At 37.1% G+C, this 19,641-nt stretch overlaps 1 protein-coding gene across 3 annotated transcripts in view; it reads left to right on the plus strand.

Moving 5' to 3' along the window:
* The first annotated feature begins 572 nt into the window (after positions 1-572).
* Positions 573-19,641, plus strand: part of PCDH9 (protocadherin 9) — a 28,015-nt gene continuing 8,946 nt past the window's right edge. For 2 of the 3 annotated variants that reach the window (XM_008048230.2, XM_008048228.2), the window contains exons 1-2: positions 579-1,236; positions 2,440-5,610. In XM_008048230.2, the coding sequence (XP_008046421.1) occupies positions 2,575-5,610 (3,036 nt within the window). In that variant the 5' untranslated portion in view covers positions 579-1,236; positions 2,440-2,574. Of the gene's footprint in view, positions 1,237-2,439; positions 6,508-19,641 lie in introns of those variants that run through there. The other variant, XM_008048229.2, reaches the window with a different exon arrangement.

Here is a 19,641-nt window from a genome sequence, read left to right on the forward strand (position 1 = left end):
GCGGGAAGCTCGGATTCATTTTCCTTCCGGGCTCGACCGAAATGAAAACCCGCCATCCCCGCTGCTCGCTCTCGCCCTCTCCGCCCGCCTTTGCGGCGTCCCCGCCGGGGAAGCCTGGAGTCGCCGCGCCGGGCCAGCGTCCGGTCCACGCGGCCGGGGACGAGCCGGCCCGTGCCCCCTGCCAGGGCGGCCCTGCGCCTCGCGCCGCGACCCCGGCAGGCACCCCCATCCGTGCGCTTTCCCCGTCACTCAGCAAGGAAGTGCGAGACCTGCGCCCAGAGTCGCGCGCCCCGGTCTCCGTCCGCCGCGTCCCAGGCCCGGGCTCGCGCCCCACGGGGCTCCCGCTCCGCCCCGTCCCCAGACAGCCCGGCCCGGCGGCTCCGGCCCGCCAGCGCCCGCGAGCGCCGCGCCAGCGCCGGACCCTGCTGGGCATGCTCAGTGCGCCTCCCGGAACCCGGCTCCCCCGGGGCCGGGATCGCCTCTCCGCGTTTTCGCGGCTGCCGAGGGGGTGCGAGGAGGGGAGGCTGGGAGACAGTCAGCGCCTTGTTCGGCGCCCCGCCCCCGCGCCGGCCGCGGCTGCCCGCACCGCAAGATGCTGGCCAATCAGGGGCCGGGGGCGGGGCCGCGGCCGGCACGCCCTCCCTCTGGGCTTATTGAGAGTTATATCAAGAAATTCAGTTCAGAGAGAGGAGAGGAGAGGGAGAAGGAGAGAGGGGCAGAGGAGAGGGGAAAGGGAGAGCGTGCGAGGCTGGAAGGAGCGCCTCGGAGTCTCGGACGCACGGGAGACATAACCGATTAGGGATCTGGGGGCAGCTGTCATCCGGAGAGAGCCAGAGCATCAGCATCACCCCAACTCTGACGTTTCCTGCAAGAAGTTAGAGACTTAAGCAGTATTGGCATCGGATGGAAATGGTATGCCTGATGCTGTGGAAAATACTCCTGAGCTGAAGAAGTGCAACTGGATGTTGTATGTGTGCTAAATACACAGAAGAACCCAGACCCGGTGGGTGACAGAGACGAAATGTGGAGAGAATGACTAAAGACATATCTGTGAATTTGTTCTCTGGAGTTGCTAATTTGCCAGCCCGAAGCAATACAATTTACAAGGAAGAAACGTTTTGCTGCTTCTGATTTCTCCCCAAACTGGTGCTACCAGATGCATGGCTTTCTATGTGTTGGAACAAATCATCCCTAACTGCAGCATACTGGGAGAGGGGAAAGGTTGAGGCAACTAACGTAAGTGTAAACTTTCGCATGCACAATTGTAAATTCCGTGCTCAGATATGTCCTCGGTGTAGACGAGGGATGTTTGTAATTGGTAGACGGTTGGGGCAGAGCTCACCTACTCGGCTGTATCTGCATCCCTACCTGCATCACTCTGCCGGAACTAATCGCGGGCATCAGCTACCGTGCAGCCTAATGCAGATAAGATTAGAGCCTGAAAACTGACCAGTCTTACTCAAGTAGGTGTCTGCCTGGAGCCTTGCACCCATCTAAATTTCAGTTAGGGGAGCATCTAAACACAGCCTTTTTACCTGCATTATTGAATTGCAGTGTTTATGTGTGGCAAATGTTACTAAAATTTAGCCAGAAATCAGGATTAAGAAAGCTGCATTTTTTTCTCTTTTATGCTCAGTAGAAAATATTGTGGTGTTACATGGGAATGTTAGCTGCGTTTCACTTACATCTTGGCACTCTCTTCCACCTCAAGAATAAGGAATCCTATATTATTATACATTTTTAAAAGTTTTAATGTGTTTTTGAATTCCACTGGGGGTGATCTGTCAATGTGGAGAAAGGAGGGCAAGCTGTGGTTTAGAAATTTGAAGTCTTGGTATTGTGCTTTTAGGCGATGAGGATATGTAGTGGCCGGTGACTCTTGCTTCTGATGCTGCAGCAGCATGTCCGGATGCTCATTTCCCAGTAAGATTGTATTAGAAGGCAGTTGAAGAACTGGGAGGAAAGAAAAACAGTCTTTTTTAGAAAAAAAGAGATGACTCAGTGTGGCAAAGAAGAAAATACATTTGACATGTGACAAAGCAATTAGCAGTAACCATAGCTAAATACTTAGCGTTTTTCACTTGCGCCTACAAAAATTGAGGGAGGTGGGTTAGAGGCCAGAAGGCGGGTAAGACAGGGGGAGGGGAAGAGGAGAACAAGAATGCATGTTTTGAATTAAACAGTATTCTAGAAAACAATGTGGGTGAATATAGATAAAAATAGCAACTGTCCTTAATTCAAAAGTAAAAAATTCATTTTCTCTGGGCAAATGCAACAAGCAGGAGATATTTGGTGTTTTTATCCACAGAGTTAACTTACAAACAGTGGCAGAGCAAACTGCCATGTTTACTAATATCAGGGGAAAATGTGTTTGCTATTTTGTGATGGTGTGTTTCTGTTTACTGAAGAATAATATTGTCTGTACAATTGTGTTGACAGTGGCTGTCTCCAAATAAGTGATGAGATGTAATGCATCCTCCAGTCCATGCACGCTTCCTCTTGCAATTCGTACATCATTCCTCAGTGGAAACCTTTAAACCTTAAAATCCAGGAAAAGAAAATAAATACATTATCATGGACCTGAGGGATTTTTACCTGTTGGCTGCTCTGATTGCCTGTTTAAGGTTGGATTCTGCAATAGCTCAAGAACTTATTTACACTATTAGAGAGGAACTGCCTGAAAACGTGCCCATAGGAAACATACCAAAGGATCTGAACATTTCTCACATCAGTGCTGCCACAGGGACCAGTGCCAGCCTTGTCTACAGACTGGTTTCTAAAGCTGGGGATGCCCCTTTGGTGAAAGTATCCAGCAGCACTGGGGAGATTTTCACAACCTCCAACAGAATAGACAGAGAAAAACTCTGTGCTGGAGCCTCGTATGCTGAGGAGAATGAGTGTTTCTTTGAACTTGAGGTGGTGATCCTCCCCAATGACTTTTTCAGGCTGATCAAAATAAAAATAATTGTCAAGGATACCAATGATAATGCCCCCATGTTTCCATCTCCTGTCATCAATATTTCCATTCCAGAAAACACTTTGATCAACAGCCGCTTTCCAATTCCATCAGCAACAGATCCCGACACAGGCTTCAATGGTGTACAGCATTATGAGTTGTTAAATGGGCAGAGTGTTTTTGGTCTGGATATTGTGGAAACTCCGGAGGGAGAGAAGTGGCCACAATTGATTGTTCAGCAAAACTTGGACAGAGAACAGAAAGATACCTATGTGATGAAAATCAAAGTCGAGGATGGTGGCACTCCCCAGAAGTCCAGCACAGCCATACTGCAGGTCACAGTAAGTGATGTCAATGACAACAGGCCAGTGTTTAAGGAGGGTCAAGTGGAGGTTCATATTCCGGAGAATGCTCCTGTAGGTACCTCTGTGATTCAGCTCCATGCCACTGATGCAGATATAGGCAGTAATGCTGAAATCCGGTACATTTTTGGAGCCCAGGTCGCCCCTGCTACCAAAAGACTCTTTGCTTTAAATAACACTACTGGGCTGATTACAGTTCAGAGGTCCCTAGATAGAGAGGAGACAGCCGTTCACAAAGTGACAGTTCTGGCCAGTGATGGTAGCTCTACTCCTGCTCGAGCAACGGTCACCATCAATGTCACCGATGTCAATGATAACCCTCCTAACATAGACCTCAGGTACATTATAAGTCCCATCAATGGCACTGTGTATTTATCTGAGAAAGATCCTGTCAATACAAAGATTGCCCTAATTACAGTTTCAGATAAGGACACAGATGTGAATGGCAAAGTGATCTGTTTTATTGAAAGAGAGGTCCCCTTTCATTTAAAGGCGGTATATGACAACCAATATTTGTTAGAGACCTCTTCTTTGTTGGACTATGAGGGCACCAAAGAATTCAGCTTTAAAATTGTTGCCTCTGATTCTGGAAAGCCCAGTTTAAATCAGACTGCCCTGGTAAGGGTTAAGCTTGAGGATGAAAATGACAACCCACCAATTTTCAACCAGCCTGTAATTGAGCTGTCAGTTTCTGAAAACAACCGACGTGGGTTATACTTAACAACTATTAGTGCCACAGATGAAGACAGTGGGAAAAATGCAGATATCGTTTATCAGCTTGGACCGAATGCCTCCTTCTTTGATCTGGACCGAAAGACAGGAGTTTTGACAGCCTCCAGAGTCTTTGACAGAGAAGAACAAGAACGATTCATTTTTACAGTAACTGCCAGGGACAATGGAACCCCTCCCCTCCAAAGCCAAGCGGCTGTGATAGTTACTGTTCTGGATGAGAATGACAATAGCCCCAAGTTTACTCATAATCATTTTCAATTTTTTGTGTCTGAGAATCTGCCAAAGTATAGTACTGTGGGGGTAATCACAGTGACGGATGCAGATGCTGGAGAGAATAAAGCTGTGACTCTTTCTATTCTAAACGACAATGAGAATTTCGTGTTGGACCCCTATTCTGGAGTCATAAAGTCAAATGTTTCCTTCGACAGAGAGCAGCAGAGTTCCTACACTTTTGATGTCAAAGCCACTGATGGAGGACAACCACCTCGTTCCTCTACTGCAAAAGTTACCATCAACGTCATGGATGTCAATGACAATAGCCCAGTGGTCATTTCTCCACCGTCGAATACTTCCTTTAAGTTGGTGCCCCTCTCAGCCATTCCTGGCTCCGTGGTAGCAGAAGTCTTTGCAGTGGATATTGACACTGGAATGAACGCTGAATTGAAGTATACCATTGTGAGTGGAAACAGCAAAGGCTTGTTTCGGATCGACCCAGTCACGGGTAACATTACTCTAGAAGAAAAACCGGCACCTACTGATGTGGGCTTGCATCGTTTGGTGGTCAACATTAGTGACCTGGGATACCCTAAGGCTTTGCACACACTAGTGCTTGTATTTCTTTATGTTAATGACACTGCGGGAAACGCCTCCTACATCTATGACTTGATTCGCAGGACTATGGAGACCCCACTGGACAGGAACATAGGGGATAGCAGCCAACCCTATCAAAACGAGGACTATCTCACGATCATGATTGCCATCGTCGCAGGCGCCATGGTGGTCATCGTCGTGATCTTCGTCACTGTTCTGGTGCGCTGTCGCCATGCGTCGAGGTTCAAAGCCGCCCAGAGAAGCAAGCAGGGTGCCGAGTGGATGTCCCCAAACCAGGAGAACAAACAGAACAAGAAAAAGAAAAGGAAGAAAAGAAAGTCTCCCAAGAGCTCTCTCTTGAACTTTGTCACCATTGAAGAGTCCAAACCCGATGATGCAGTTCACGAACCTATCAATGGGACGATAAGCCTGCCGGCTGAGTTGGAGGAGCAGAGCATAGGAAGATTTGACTGGGGCCCGGCTCCCCCAACCACCTTCAAGCCCAACAGCCCTGACCTGGCCAAGCACTACAAATCTGCTTCTCCACAGCCTGCTTTTCATCTCAAACCAGACACTCCCGTATCTGTGAAAAAGCATCATGTGATTCAGGAACTGCCTTTGGACAACACCTTTGTCGGGGGTTGTGACACCCTTTCCAAACGCTCTTCCACTAGTTCAGATCACTTCAGTGCCTCAGAGTGCAGTTCCCAAGGAGGCTTCAAGACAAAGGGCCCCTTACACACCAGACAGGTAAACGAGCACTTTTACTGGTCTATAAGTACTGCGTACAAGTGCCCCGTCAACCAGTATTAACGTGCCAGTGTGTCTATTGTTTTGGTCTAACTTTAGCTTAGTTTCAAAGAGGAAAAAAAAAACTTGACCCCTTTTCTATTCCTCTGGGGCTCAGTCAAGAATTTTTAGAACAGCTTTGAAATTTCTGAGTTCTGAGAATTATTTAACCTCCCAGTTTCCTTCAAATGGCAAAAGATGAAAAGAGGAAATTATTCCAAAATGTCCCAAGATGATGTTTGCCGAAGAAGAAAACCTGTCCCAATATGCCAAATTCTGCTCCTGGGGTTTCCAAATTGACTGCTTCAAGATGTTCACGTTACCTTTTGATCTAAAAAGTCACCTTCAAATCTCAGATTTTAAATGACGTTTGAAGGTCTGACTGCAATTATGTTGAAGCTGTGGTTGCTAAAGGGGTTAATTTTTTTTTAGTCTCTAAACATGATAGTAGAATATTAAATGTACATCAGCTGTGAAGCACATGATTGTTGATAGATTGCAAGTAAGCCATATAGGAAGTCTTCTTTTTGATTCAAATTATTTTATTGTAATATATTAAATTGGGTATTTAATAGAAAGATTTTTAGTGTCCACAATGGCCAAGTACTCTTTCAAAAAAAGTTCAAAAAAAAAGGAATGCTTACTGCCTAATATAACTGATTTATATAGAGAAAATAATGAACCCATTGTAAATACTCTCATCTTAGTAATGCATAAGTGATCTGTCATAACTCATTTTAAACTGTGAAATATGCCATATGAAGAGGGATTAAGAGGCTGAGAAACTCATATTTCAACCAAATCCAGAATTAGTTTTTCTTAGGTCTAATAATTCCTTGTTAATAAAGATTTAAATGCAGCGCTGTCTAATTTATTTGACTGGTGCTTGTCTGTTGCCACAAAATTTGAATATCGATAATAGCCTGTAGATGGCACTAGGGTATCATGTCACTTTTGCTGGCCAGGTGCCAATCCCGCAGTAGCAAGGAAAGGGGGGAGGGAAGGATCAAGCTGGTAGTACAACCAAAGATACCTTTTATTTAATGATAGTTGCTCTGTAGCAACTAGCATTTAAGTTCATTTGCTTGCTCTTTTGTGACTAACTTGCGCTACAACTTTCTAGGATTTCATTATGCAAGTTCTATCTTTGTTGGTATGGAGTTCACCTATGGTGATGGGCCATCTGTGCTTGTGTAAAAATAAGGAACACATTGATTTCAGAACATTAAGGAAAGCAAAAGTGATTTGCAGGATAGTATTGACAGTCATTGATTAGTCTCTGGAGAGTTAAGAGTTTTTCTTTTCTGAGGAGAGAATTGAGTAGGGTATCTTACTGAAACTGTTTCTCCCTTACAGACTATTATTTATTGCTCTCAAATGACTTCAAGACATCATGGTAATGAGGCATTTATAAAAATAATTTTGACAATGAGTCACACAGATACTCCCAGAATATTAAGTACAGTGCCTATAATTATACTACTAAAATCTCCATTTCTTAAAGTAAAATATTAAACATCTAGAGCATTTTAAAAGTACAAATGTTTGCAGCTTAAACACACAGATGAATGGACTTAAAAATAAATCAGTATAGAAGTTCTAAAGGAAACTATGAAACTATTTCATTAAATCAAAGTTGCAATTACTAATTTTTGTGTTAACTTTATTAGCGCTTGAAAAGAGGTTGATGTTTTAAAATTTAGAAATGGCTTATTAGAGGTGTTCAAAAGTTGTTAAATAGTTAATTAAGATAAGAAAAATAATTTATGAAACTAATTGCATTTAATTAAGAAGTTGCTATTTTAATGACAATAATTTTTTATTACTTTTATTGTGAAGGTCACTCACAATATACTTATAGTATTTTATAATTTGCATAATTATCTTTAAAAAACTAAATGAGCTAAAACTTTTCATGTAAGATCTGAAATTTGTTTACCAAAGAAATGTACTGATGTACTTTTCACATCATCTTTCTTTTCATCTAAGTGTGGGGGGTATTAGCATCAATGTACTTTTTTTGACTTCTCCCAAAAGTTGAACCTATGTATAATACAGTGACATAAATGTTAAGCGCAGTTTAGCAAAGTATGCAAAGAGCTTCTGCTGAGGCTTAGTCAGTTATAAACATAATTCATTTGTGTGATGTGATGTAATCTTTCAAATAGGACACTGAGTAATTCTCTAACTGGAACCAAAGTGTATTTTTTCCATTCATTGTGACTGTGTCACCTTCCAGTTCTCCTGTAGGCCTTCTGATGTTCAAATGTAGTTGTAATTCTCTGCTATGATAAAGAGCTACTAAAATGGCTTTGCTTACACCCTTCAAACGTTTTCACACTGAAAAATAAAAAAATATGTTGGAGAAAACGCGTATCTGAAGGCAGTAGAGGTAGTGGTGATATACAGAACAACAAGTACAAATTTATGTAAAGGGAGCATATTTTGTATGAGTGAAGAACATAAATGACATACTTTCCCTTACAAATTTATTTTCACTGAACTATATGGTTGTTAACTGAAGATGTTCTAGTTAAGCTAAAAAGCAAAAACTGCTTTTTGAGCTTCTTCATGTCAACTAGTGACTTTTCTATAAAATGTGTTCCTGAAACTACACAATTTTGAAAAAGTAATGTTTACTACTACAAAAATTTTCAAAGACATTTATAAACTAACATAATCTGTGAAGATTTGTAATTGGGGGCACAATTGCTATTACAGAACACTTTTTCACCTTATGCTGCTAATTGATATGTGGGTAAAATGCAAGATTCTTGAAAAAGGTTTACCAAACTTAAATATCACTATTTTGTATTGTCTATGAAGTAGATACACAATGTCTGGCTTTTACACCATGGTTTAGTTTGTGATACATCGATTCCTATTTTTTCTAACTTTTCCCCCTTGCTATTTTCCCTTGGTTTACCTACAAAGAACATGCAAAGTAATTGTAAATCATTTACTCTACTCTACAAAGCTTTTATTTTTCTTGAATATAACAAATTCGTCACTGCATTTTCCACAAATTATTTTTTTCAAATTTTTGGAAGTGCTCTTGACATTTACAGATTGAGAATTTACTTTTTTTAAAAAACCAAAATATTATGTTATGGTATTTATTTATTAAAAAAATAAAACAAAGTTCACTGCTGTAAGATTAAGAGGATCGAAACATAAGCAAGCCTTTAAACAATAAATTTTATTAGTGTTCACCTAACAGTTTTCTTGTTAGATATTATTTTAAAATGCGATACTAATTCTCCAGTTTTACGCCTCAAAATCACCTGGCGCACTCCTTAAAACATGGAGTGTTGGGTCCTACCCTGAGAGGTTCTGATTCAGTAACACTGGGGTCAGGCTTGGAAATAGACATTGCTAACAAGTTCCAAGGTGACAGTGATACTGCTAGTCTGGGGACCACACTCCGAGAACCACTGCCTTGGCAGACTGGGACAGGATATGCCAGCTTCTCTCTCTTTCATATCATCATATCCAGAGGACTTGTTTTTGCACAGCCCAACTCTCAGCCCACTTATTGACAGCTGTTTTATTGTAGCTGGAGGCTTTACGGTAAGCTGTTTATTGCTGATTCTCAACCCGGTTGACAGCATTTGGGGAATTAATTTTCCTGGCCCCTGTGGTGGTGTGTTTTTTTGGGAGGGGGGCGGAGATAAATTAAAATGATAAAGTGAAAAAAATAATGACACATTTACATTGACAACTTCTTCAAGTAATAAAACAACCTGTAACAGTTGCACTAAAGATATTTTCAATGATCAAATTTTGCAGTATGTAAATGTCACAGTTGAACATGGGTGGCATGAGGAGAAAAATTGCCCCCCCCCAATGCAAATTACTTCAAAATGTTATCAGTTATGAGTTTTACTGCTACTTCTTTTTGGCTAAGTTCCCTAAGGTCATAAAGTCAGTTTGCATTCTTGTGAGGTAGAAGATACCAAGAACCATCTGGCTATTTATTCGGGTTTTGGAACTGAGAATGGGCCATCTATTCAAACTGGCTATATTTCCTTTGGGGTTTGTGAGACAAATATTTGATATTTTTTTCATCTGATATACTCTTAATCTATGAAATTCAAGGTGCATTTTGACATCGACTGATAATAATCTTAAGGAAAATAAAAATGAAAAGTTGTCACTGTTTTAAACATAGACATGTCTGCTGTTTCCAAAACATTTTTTTTTTTTAGATCGGAAAATATAGTTTATTTAGAAATTAGAGAGAGAGAAGAGATTCACCTCCCCAAGGTAGGGGAGGGGGCCAAAGCTCGACATTTGTTAACATAGAGAAAATAATGTCTGTAGTTAAACGATTCTATTCTCTAATTTTTAAAGTTTTTTTGTAATTAATTCTAGATATAGAAGCAAGGTGTATTAATGTTCTCCTTAGTTTCAGATCAGTTATCATGGTGTGAGAGGACAGGCTTTGATATCATTAAAATTACCTTGCAAAATTGTATGTGTAATAATATATTATACTCTTGCAGTCTATGCATATTATTGTTATTTAAATAATTTCAAGCATTTAATCGCTGATGATTACATATATTAAATTAAAATTGTGAGATAGTAATATAGAATTTAGATTTAATAAAAAAAACCCTCAGATATAAAATCAGATTATCTCATAATCAATTGAGATTTATATCAAATCTTGAGCTTTCATTTAAAGCAATAGATAAGGCATCTTAATGTGTTACTTTTCATATTACATTATTTTACATTACAGTACTGAGGTATGAAAAGGATAACTTTAAATCTTTTTTTTTTTTGGTAATTTCTGTTTCTATGGCTATTTTTATTTTATTATTTAAATGTATTGATTTCTAATTTTTATTTTACTTTGGCTGGAGGAATTCAGAAATCCAACAAATGTTGGAAGCTACAGTGATTGCATTAGTCCAGTCATACCAGTCTGGGGTTTATAGGGCTTGGGATCAAGTTAAAATGTATGTATTGCTCTTTTTAAAATAATTATCAGTTTGACTTTGTTAAGAGTGAATTCTTAACTTGTGTATAGTTAAAAACAAAGCAAAACTGAGACTATAGTGAGATGTTTACTACTGTTACTTAAAATCCTTGGAGTAAGCTTTCTGTAAATTTAGTCTGGTGTTTTATTGAAGGTGATCCTTCATTAAAACTAGAAATTAGTCTCATACTAATATTAGTAAATCAGCTAATATCTTATATATTTAGCTTAGTTGGAACATTAATTATTTAATGTGAATTTTAAAAATTTTGACCTTCTTGACACCCAATGTCACATTTTTTTCCAGAATTCATTACATATGAGAATCCTAAAATTTATATCAAATTTATTAAAATATGATGCTAATCGCAGGTGAGGTATTGGTGGGAATTTGGAAATGCAAGTCAGGAAGAGGCTTACTATAAAGTTTCAAGGAGGCATAGGAATCAATCTTTAATAATAAGTAATAATGCTAATGTCTGTGGCCTTTTTAAAAATCAACATCCCCCAAATCTGCATCATATTACAAAGTAAATACAAGTGTCAAAATATCCCTCATGTACATAAGGAGATATACTTTGCTGTTTAAGTTTTCTTCGGTTGCTATTTCAGAAAACTGTCAAATCTGTCAAACATTTCATTTGGAAAGGAACACATGCTTTTTGCCTTTGTTTGATACAAACCTATTGGGCTGTCAGTCATCAGAAACATAGAACAAAAAAGATATATTACCATGATTGACATTTACCTTTGATTTATATTCGTTTTGTCCTAAGCCAAGATTCATTAACATCTGAAATTCCCAAATAAGTCAAACTGTCCTTCCTTAACAGTATCGAGTGATGATGGAACAAACTGAAAAATAACCCATATGTAATCTCTCTCATTCATATTTTTGTACTATAGACAGTTTGTCTCCTATAAGCAAGAATGATGGCAGATTTGGAAGAATTTTCTGAGCCATGGCATAGAACTTTAAGGAATTCAGAACTCGAAGTCATTCATTAGGAACTTGTTTTCATCTATTTATCCTTTAGCTAAGTGGCATGTGAAAATATTTTCCCTTGATTTTTAACAGTTTGATTGATTACAGTGCCATATGCACATATCACATTTAAAATGATGGACATGGGACCACCTGCACAGCTGGGAATGGTGAGGATGTAAGCCCAGGCAAGATCACAGAGGCTTATTTGATTGCTTCTCTCTAGTCATTTTACAGTAATTATTCCAGATTCTTGAGAAAATATATGAAATTCACTTACCTGTGCTTGAAAGGGCTCCACTGCATACAGCTTTACCACTTACTAATTTATGTAAAATTTTAATTTTGCGGACTGCAGGAAAGAATGGAAATTTGGTCAGTTTTATCATGCTTATATAATATCTTATAGTCTAACATTCTTTCACAGTTTGTCTTTCTATCTGACCCTCTCTATATTTTAGTATTACATTGTTTAGTTAATATCCACTCTCTGGGCCTTTTTCTGTCTGCTAGCAGTTGATTAAGAAACGCTCTAATCCCTTTCAAGTTTTTGAGGAACTAATGGATTGCAGAGTATCTAGGTCTTTAAGCTTCTATTGTAAATGGTATGAAGAATTGTCATTGCAGTGATATTTGCATATGTCTCTCCCAGGGCTAGTTGCTTTGCCTTCTTTTTTGTCCTCTTAATCTTCAGCTTTCATTCTGAGAATATTTATTTTAGTCCGAAATAAGCAGGCCAGTGATCGGAATTTGGGATTCACCTCCAAATGAATGCCATCACAGACAGTGAAGCTCTGACTCATTTTGCATAGATCTGTATGAACACAGTGAACCCTTCATAAGCTCTTAGATTGCAGGAAATCAGTACTGAAAATTGAGTGGGGTTTTAAAGATTTGCAAAGTAGAGAGCTTTGTATAATGCTGTATTGCAGGTGCCTATTAAATATGAGGTAAAGGCTTTGTAATACAACCAGCTAACACATCTCCTTCCACATTAGAGTGATTTATAGCCTAGGGAATTAGTCTTGCCTATTTTTTCCAAATGCAGAAACACTGGATGTGTCTGAAAGAATAAAAATCTCAATATATGCCTAAGAATGGACAGATTTGCACTTTGACAATTCAGATTATTCAAGTCAGACAATGCAGGCTTGCTTGTACTTACTTGTGGTATCTGTGATACCCATGCTCTGGCCTTCACCGCCTGAGGAAAAACTCTCGCTTCTGTGTGCAGATTCTCCTCTGAACATAAATCAGATTGAAACCCTAGGTATCTATAAGGCTATATAGCATTGCCATAATGAAGAGGTCTGGGTACTAAGTGAATGCTTTGTCCTCCTAGGAATTGCTATCGAATCATTTCTCAAAACAGTATTTTTAGAACTCATCTTTGCTCCATTTGTAAATAGTGTGTACTTGTAGCACAGTATTTCATTCCAGACCTACATGGGTTTCAATATATTTACCTTCATGACAGTGTTCAGTAAAAGGCCTTACAGTTCTTGAAAGCTTAATGTATTTTGACTAGCCCTTTTATAAATCGGTGGAAATAGCCATGCATATTTTTTAATGATTTTACAAACCTTATACCTTCACCTACTAGAAAAAGTATATAATCTGTGTGCAGACCACAGTAGGAACCATGACTTTTGAGAGTCATCATAGATGATTGATTTTGAAAACAAAACAGTTTTTGTGCGAGACAATAGCAACAGGAATTCAGCAAACGAGGTGTTTTTTGTTGTGTTTTGTTTGTTTTTTTTCTCACCAAAGAAACCTCAATAAGCAGAAGAATGGAAACACAGAAGGACTTTTGAAAAAAACTGTATCTTTTACAGAAAGAAAATCTCTTCTGCTGACAGTAGTAGTTCTATAATAGGTGGTTTCTGGAAAGAAAAACACTGGAGGTTTTTTGGATTCGGAGAATGCAACCAATCCGTGCCTCTGTGTGATAGCAGCTGCATGCTGAGGACTTTCAAACACACAGCCATGAAGGCTGCGGCAGGAAACTTCTTGTAGAAGGTGCAGGTGACAAATGGAGACAAAATGGAGTGAATTCTGAGTTGAGAGTTGATGCCCCCCTGTGTCGTATATTCATGTCATTGAACTGATGTTCACATTGGAGGTCTAGAGTCACAATAGCTTTCTCTCTGTGTGTCTGCTGTAAACACACCTGGGAAGGCGTTTTTTTGTTTGTTTGGTTTTTTTTTGCTCCACTTCTTGTCATTTACTAGGTGGACTATAATCATGCATGTTACTAATGTACATCTGGCTTCTTAGTTTCTTGGTAGATTTTAAAGTGTCAAAATTATTTCTATATACTCTTTCCACGTGTGTGTGTGTATAAAAATAATCAATATATAAAGATATATATATATTTGTTTAAGACAACATAAAAGTCAGATAAAACCCTGATGGTGTCCTTTCTTGCTAGAACTAGTAAATTTATATTTATTCTTATTTATGGTTTCAGATAATATATTTTTCTTTTGCTATTTTTTAACTTGAGTTTTTCTTACTAATGCCATTCACAAAGTTAAGGCATGAGGTGAGATTTAGCTATATCAATTAATAATGCTCCAAGGCATTCCCAAACCATTCAAATTTCCTACATAAAAGAGATGCCGGAATTTATGTAAAAATAAATTGTCTTTTTTTGGCCTCAAAATTGGAATAAGTATCAAAACTGCATTAAACCATAGTAAAAGCAGACAGAGTCTTTAGGATATTTTTGTTTGTCATGAACTCATTGTCATTCTTGGTCTAGATGGCAAGATCTTGTGCCACGCAGTGGCAGCCAAATATGTTGAATTCATTGATTGACTTTTAAACATGGTAATAATTAAACAAAAGCATTTTGGTACCTAAGGTCTCTGTTTTAGAAAATTAAATTCTGTTTTTGCTAAGGGTTATTGACTTCTGGATGATACTGGGAGCAGCACTCCTCAGGGCCTAAACTATTCCTGCAGGACCATCTGTTACTGGCAGGGACTGTGCATCCTCTATGCTGATGCAGTGTTGGCCCAGGCATGTATTCAGGATTGTTCATAGCATGGCCCTGGTTCCTGATCTTTAAGTCTCAAATCGCAACTTGGTCAAACCAAATAATAGTATTTCATTACTTACAGTATAGTAATTATGGAGAATATAAGAAAGTTCCTTAAAGTAAGAGACTGTCTTATTTACCTTTTGTATTTCCAACACTGAACCTACAGCAGTGCTGAGAAGAATAAACTTAGTAGGCATTCAGTAAATTTTCGTCTAACCTGAGGATCAGCAATCTTGAAATTTTACTTTATATATGGATAATGTATTCCACTGATTTAATCTCTATAACAATCATATAAAGAAGATATTATCATTCTTATTCAAAATATACTCTTCTATCACTTACAGATATCTGTGGTTCCCGTTTTTTCTCTCATTTCTGGCATATCACTATGTCTGCCTGTCATATCATGTTTTTTCACATTCATATATAATGACAAGGTGGGAGTGAGTGAAATAAACAGGATCATATTCCTTCTATTTCCAGCCTCCTCACCCAAAACTTTTATTGAACTCTTTCAATACTCAGATGATTAAGTGATTACTTCCAAACATAATAATCAATAGACTTGCCTTGATATTGCTTGATAAGGATGCATGCTATGGAAAAAAATAAGGTATCACATGAAAGTTCCCTTAATAGACTTTTGAGCCATCCAGACAGTATGCTAGAGTCAAGTATAAATTCTATAAAAAGAAGCAAAATAATAATTGAATAGTGATTAATGTAGTGTCTAGCTACTGTATTAATTTTAGAAAGATAAATTTGGTATCTAATAGAACTCACAGAATAGTTTCACATTCTCAAGACTCCAATGGACCTTTGAGAATATTTGACCTATTTAATTCTTTTTCTGACTGGAAAAAATGTAGACTAGGAGAACTCGTTTGATAATTGGAGTAAGAAAAATGATTGATGAACTGCTACATAAACACAGTGTGGCATTGGTTACATCTTTCAAATGTATTGGTCCTTGCTTTCCTTGTTTGTAAAATGGATGTAATAATGCCAAATCCATATACAGTTGTCATAAGATTAAGTGATCATACACATGTAAATGTCTGGACTACGGTAGTCCAGATTACCTGTTGTTCCACTTTTATTCAAGAATACCAGCTTGCCACTGACAGCAGTACTCACATTCATTTAATAAATGCTCTCTTAGTGTGGATTTTGGTTATTTTCTTGAATCTAAGTTTTATTGTATCATTTTTTAAGTCATTTGTGTTCATCTTCTTTTGGCTTGAAACACTTTTTGATTATTAGGACTTCTGAAAATTGATTCCTTGTAGCAGTATCAAAATACAGCAAATAGAATGTTTTGTTTCTATTTTAGACTCTGATATTTCACATTTGTATAATTGCTTCATCTTTCATTTTGAGTCTTTTACTTATTTCATTTGCATTTCATGTTTTAAAATTATTCTGTTCTTTTTAGTATTTGTTATTAATTTACTTTCCCATAGATTACCCAGAAGCTCCACCCGTCTGGGAATTTTCACCTTATACATCACTCCTATTACAAAACACCATATAAGAGAGTGAATCTGTTTCACAATCAGTACTTAACACAGCTGGAGTCATTTGGAACCTGCTGGTTCTTGCTTCCAATTATTCCATAGACTAGAAAGCATCCCTGTTGAAGTAATGGCATCCATGGTGTAATCAAACTAGTTAAAATGCCCTGCAGTATATGGATCATAATTCTGGGATTCATCAAATTTATGCCTGAAGCATAATAAACAACAACTTTTGCTATTTGTGTTATTTTAAAATAGCATATATTCATTTTATAAGTAAGTTTTTATGGTCTGAACATACAAGTTTATAATGTTTGAGTATGAGGGGTGACAATAGCATAAATAAGACTCAACAAATAGAAATATAACACAATATGGTAGTTCCTGAAAAATATCTTTTCTTAATATCCTGGGGCCAAAATCATTTCCTTTTGTTGCCACAACTAAAATCATCAATATAGAGTTGCTGATTTGGATTTGGAGCAGAATGCAGTGAGGATTCGTTACTAATTAAATTAACTTTATCAACTAAATGAGAAGTAGATATAGTCAAATTTCAATTGGCTTCGTTGTTATTTAGACTGCAGAAATTAAATCTTTAACTTCTTATTGTCCTTTACCACCATCTTAGTACAATTTTATTGTTTTTAGATTGGCCTTTGGTTTAGTTTTAGATTTACATAAGACAATGGTTCAGTGAGCAGAAAGGACTAAAACAAAACAAGATGGCAATAAGAATATTTACCCTTTGTGCTTTAAAAAGTTTAATCAAACCTATAAAACCTGGGAAAGTGGCGTGACTTCTTTCAGGCTTCTGTTTGTTTTACACTAAGATGTGATCTCCATTATAGCATTGAAATACCAAACAGGTGAGGGACAAAGTGAGGAAAAGATCTTCGGCACCAGGCCTCTTTGGGTTGTTGTAAGAATTACCGAATGGTGCTTAGTAGATGTTTTGTCAATTCTACTTCATCCCACAACAGAGGCGAACATCAGATGTTGAGGCAGTATGACAGCATTCAACACATTTAAGTGATAACAATCAGGCTTTAACAATTTGGATTCTTTGTCTTATATGAAATATTTAGCATTCTCATTGCTTCAAGTACGTATACATGTATAAAGTATGTATTTTGTATAAACCATGATTATATATAATGGTTTCCTTTATTGGCTTTTTAAATGGAGAAGTAACTTTCAGAATGTCTTAGTAAATTATAGTTTAGGTAATGACCAAATATTTATTCTATGAAGAAAAATGTATTTCCTGCATTGTACCTCTCACGTCTTTCTCTATAAAAAGGGTTCACTAAAGGATGTTTTGCCTGCTGAACACTTACCTTATTTGGACATAAGTCTGACTATTTGATGATCTCCTACCTTATCACCTGACCATTTTACATGAACCATATTCTATATCCTTAAAGAATATTAATACTTATTCTCAAATTGCATTCTAAAGTTATACATTCATATTCTTTAAAATTATCTGATTTTACCTATGAAATTTTCTGCTGCCCAAGACCTGTGATATGATCCACTGAAATTCATCTTTTTTTTTTTTTAACTGATTCTCTTAATCAACACACATCCAATGAGTAACTGCTGGGACCCAGGAACAATACTATATGAGGGGTATTGTTTAAAGATCAAAAAGACATTGTCTTTGCTTTAAAATAGTCTAGTGAATTTTAAGCACAATACTTTTTTTTTTCTTGGATTTTCCTTATTTAAAAAAGCATGAGTTCTTTCTCAGTTTTAAATAGACGTCATCACTTCCCTGAAATATATTTTTAAAAGTCTCTCTCTCTCTTTTTTAAACTACTGCTGGGGACTTGATCTTTCAATGGGGTAATAAAATTCTAAGATCTATTACTCTAATTATAAGAATGCCAGGTTTAAATTTATCCTTTGGTTAATTTAGAGAGAAATGCACTTTTTCATCCTTAAAATCACACTCCTTCTTACAGACAAAGGTGTTAATAAAATATAGTTGCAAGTAAAACTTCATTTTTAAACTATATGAGATTAGCATATTTGCTGTATTAAAGATTACTTTTAAAACATGGCACACATTAATAATGTTGAGTAATAATCCTAGTTTAAAATAGACAGTGGTTCTCTAAAAATGGAGTTTCTCTTGTAGAGGGATCCATTTTGAAAGGGCTATTTCAAGTCATGATATTCTGAAAAAGAATGTTTCAGTCTTCATCCTTTGAAAATACTTGTTTACATAGACATGGAACATAGATGTTAAACTCTGGCTGGAATAAATATTTAGTTTAATTGGCTTTGCCTCCAGATGGTTCTGATTTTGGCAGGTCCATTTTCTTATGAATATTTATCACAATATTTCAATGCAATGATACATTTCAAAAATAGAGACCTTTATTATATATATTGTTTCCTAAATTGAGAAACATGCATATCCTAAAAATTTGATTTTATTTCATCATAGAAGAAAATGTCATAATTGGGCTTTATATTTCAGGCAAGACAGACTATGTTATGTTTTAAGTCAATCATTTCTAAAACACTAATTTACATATGGATGAATGTTTATATAAGCAGGTCATTCCAAAATCATATGTAAGCAAAACTTTCATTTTTTGTAAAATAATACGTATAATTCCTCACCTGCACATTCTTGTGCAAACATATTTTGCAAGATAAATCTGTATTGCTGGAAAATGTACTATTTTGATTGCAATTAGAATTCTGTGATAACCATCAAGCTGGTGCTTAACTCTAAAAGGATCTTTCCAACTGTTCTGTTGTTACTTTGGCTTAGGCGACTATCACCAAGTAGTTACTATAGCTTAAGTGAACTACAAAATTGAAGCCTGCTAAAATATGTAGACTTCAGGAAGAAAATGTGCAATAGTATTTGTTAATTAAATGCATTAGGATATAGGTAATTTTTTTTTCTAGAAATCATTATTGGATTTGTATGACCAGTCATATAACTATATGTCACTCACTTTTTAACATTATGAAAATATGGACAATTTGACAAATTAATTGAGAACCAAGTAACAGTATATTTAGATAAAGTCTAGCATGGAATCACATAAGTGTTGCCCTGTCTATAGTAACCAATTTCTACATAAAGCTAAAAATGTGTCAATATCATCATTACTCACAGTGACAGTTACCTTGGTGTTTTTACATAGTTTTGATTCCTTGCTTATTATGATTTTTATAAGTGAATATACAATGCATCACCAAAGAAAACAAACCAGTAGTGGTTATTAAAATCAATACTTAGATTTTATCATTTTCAAAACTTGGTTATATATTATTTTATCATTTTTGGCTACAATAATGTATTTTCAATACTATACTTTGTTAAAATTTCACTTTGCATCTTGAGAATTTATTTTTCTTTTCTGAAAATCAGATAATTGAACCCAGTCATTTTTTTTTTCCTTTCTATTATTAAAAATTGAAC

Source organism: Carlito syrichta, unplaced genomic scaffold, assembly GCF_000164805.1.
Source record: "Carlito syrichta isolate Samal-C Ts95f unplaced genomic scaffold, Tarsius_syrichta-2.0.1 Scaffold121953, whole genome shotgun sequence".
Taxonomy (NCBI): domain Eukaryota; kingdom Metazoa; phylum Chordata; class Mammalia; order Primates; family Tarsiidae; genus Carlito; species Carlito syrichta.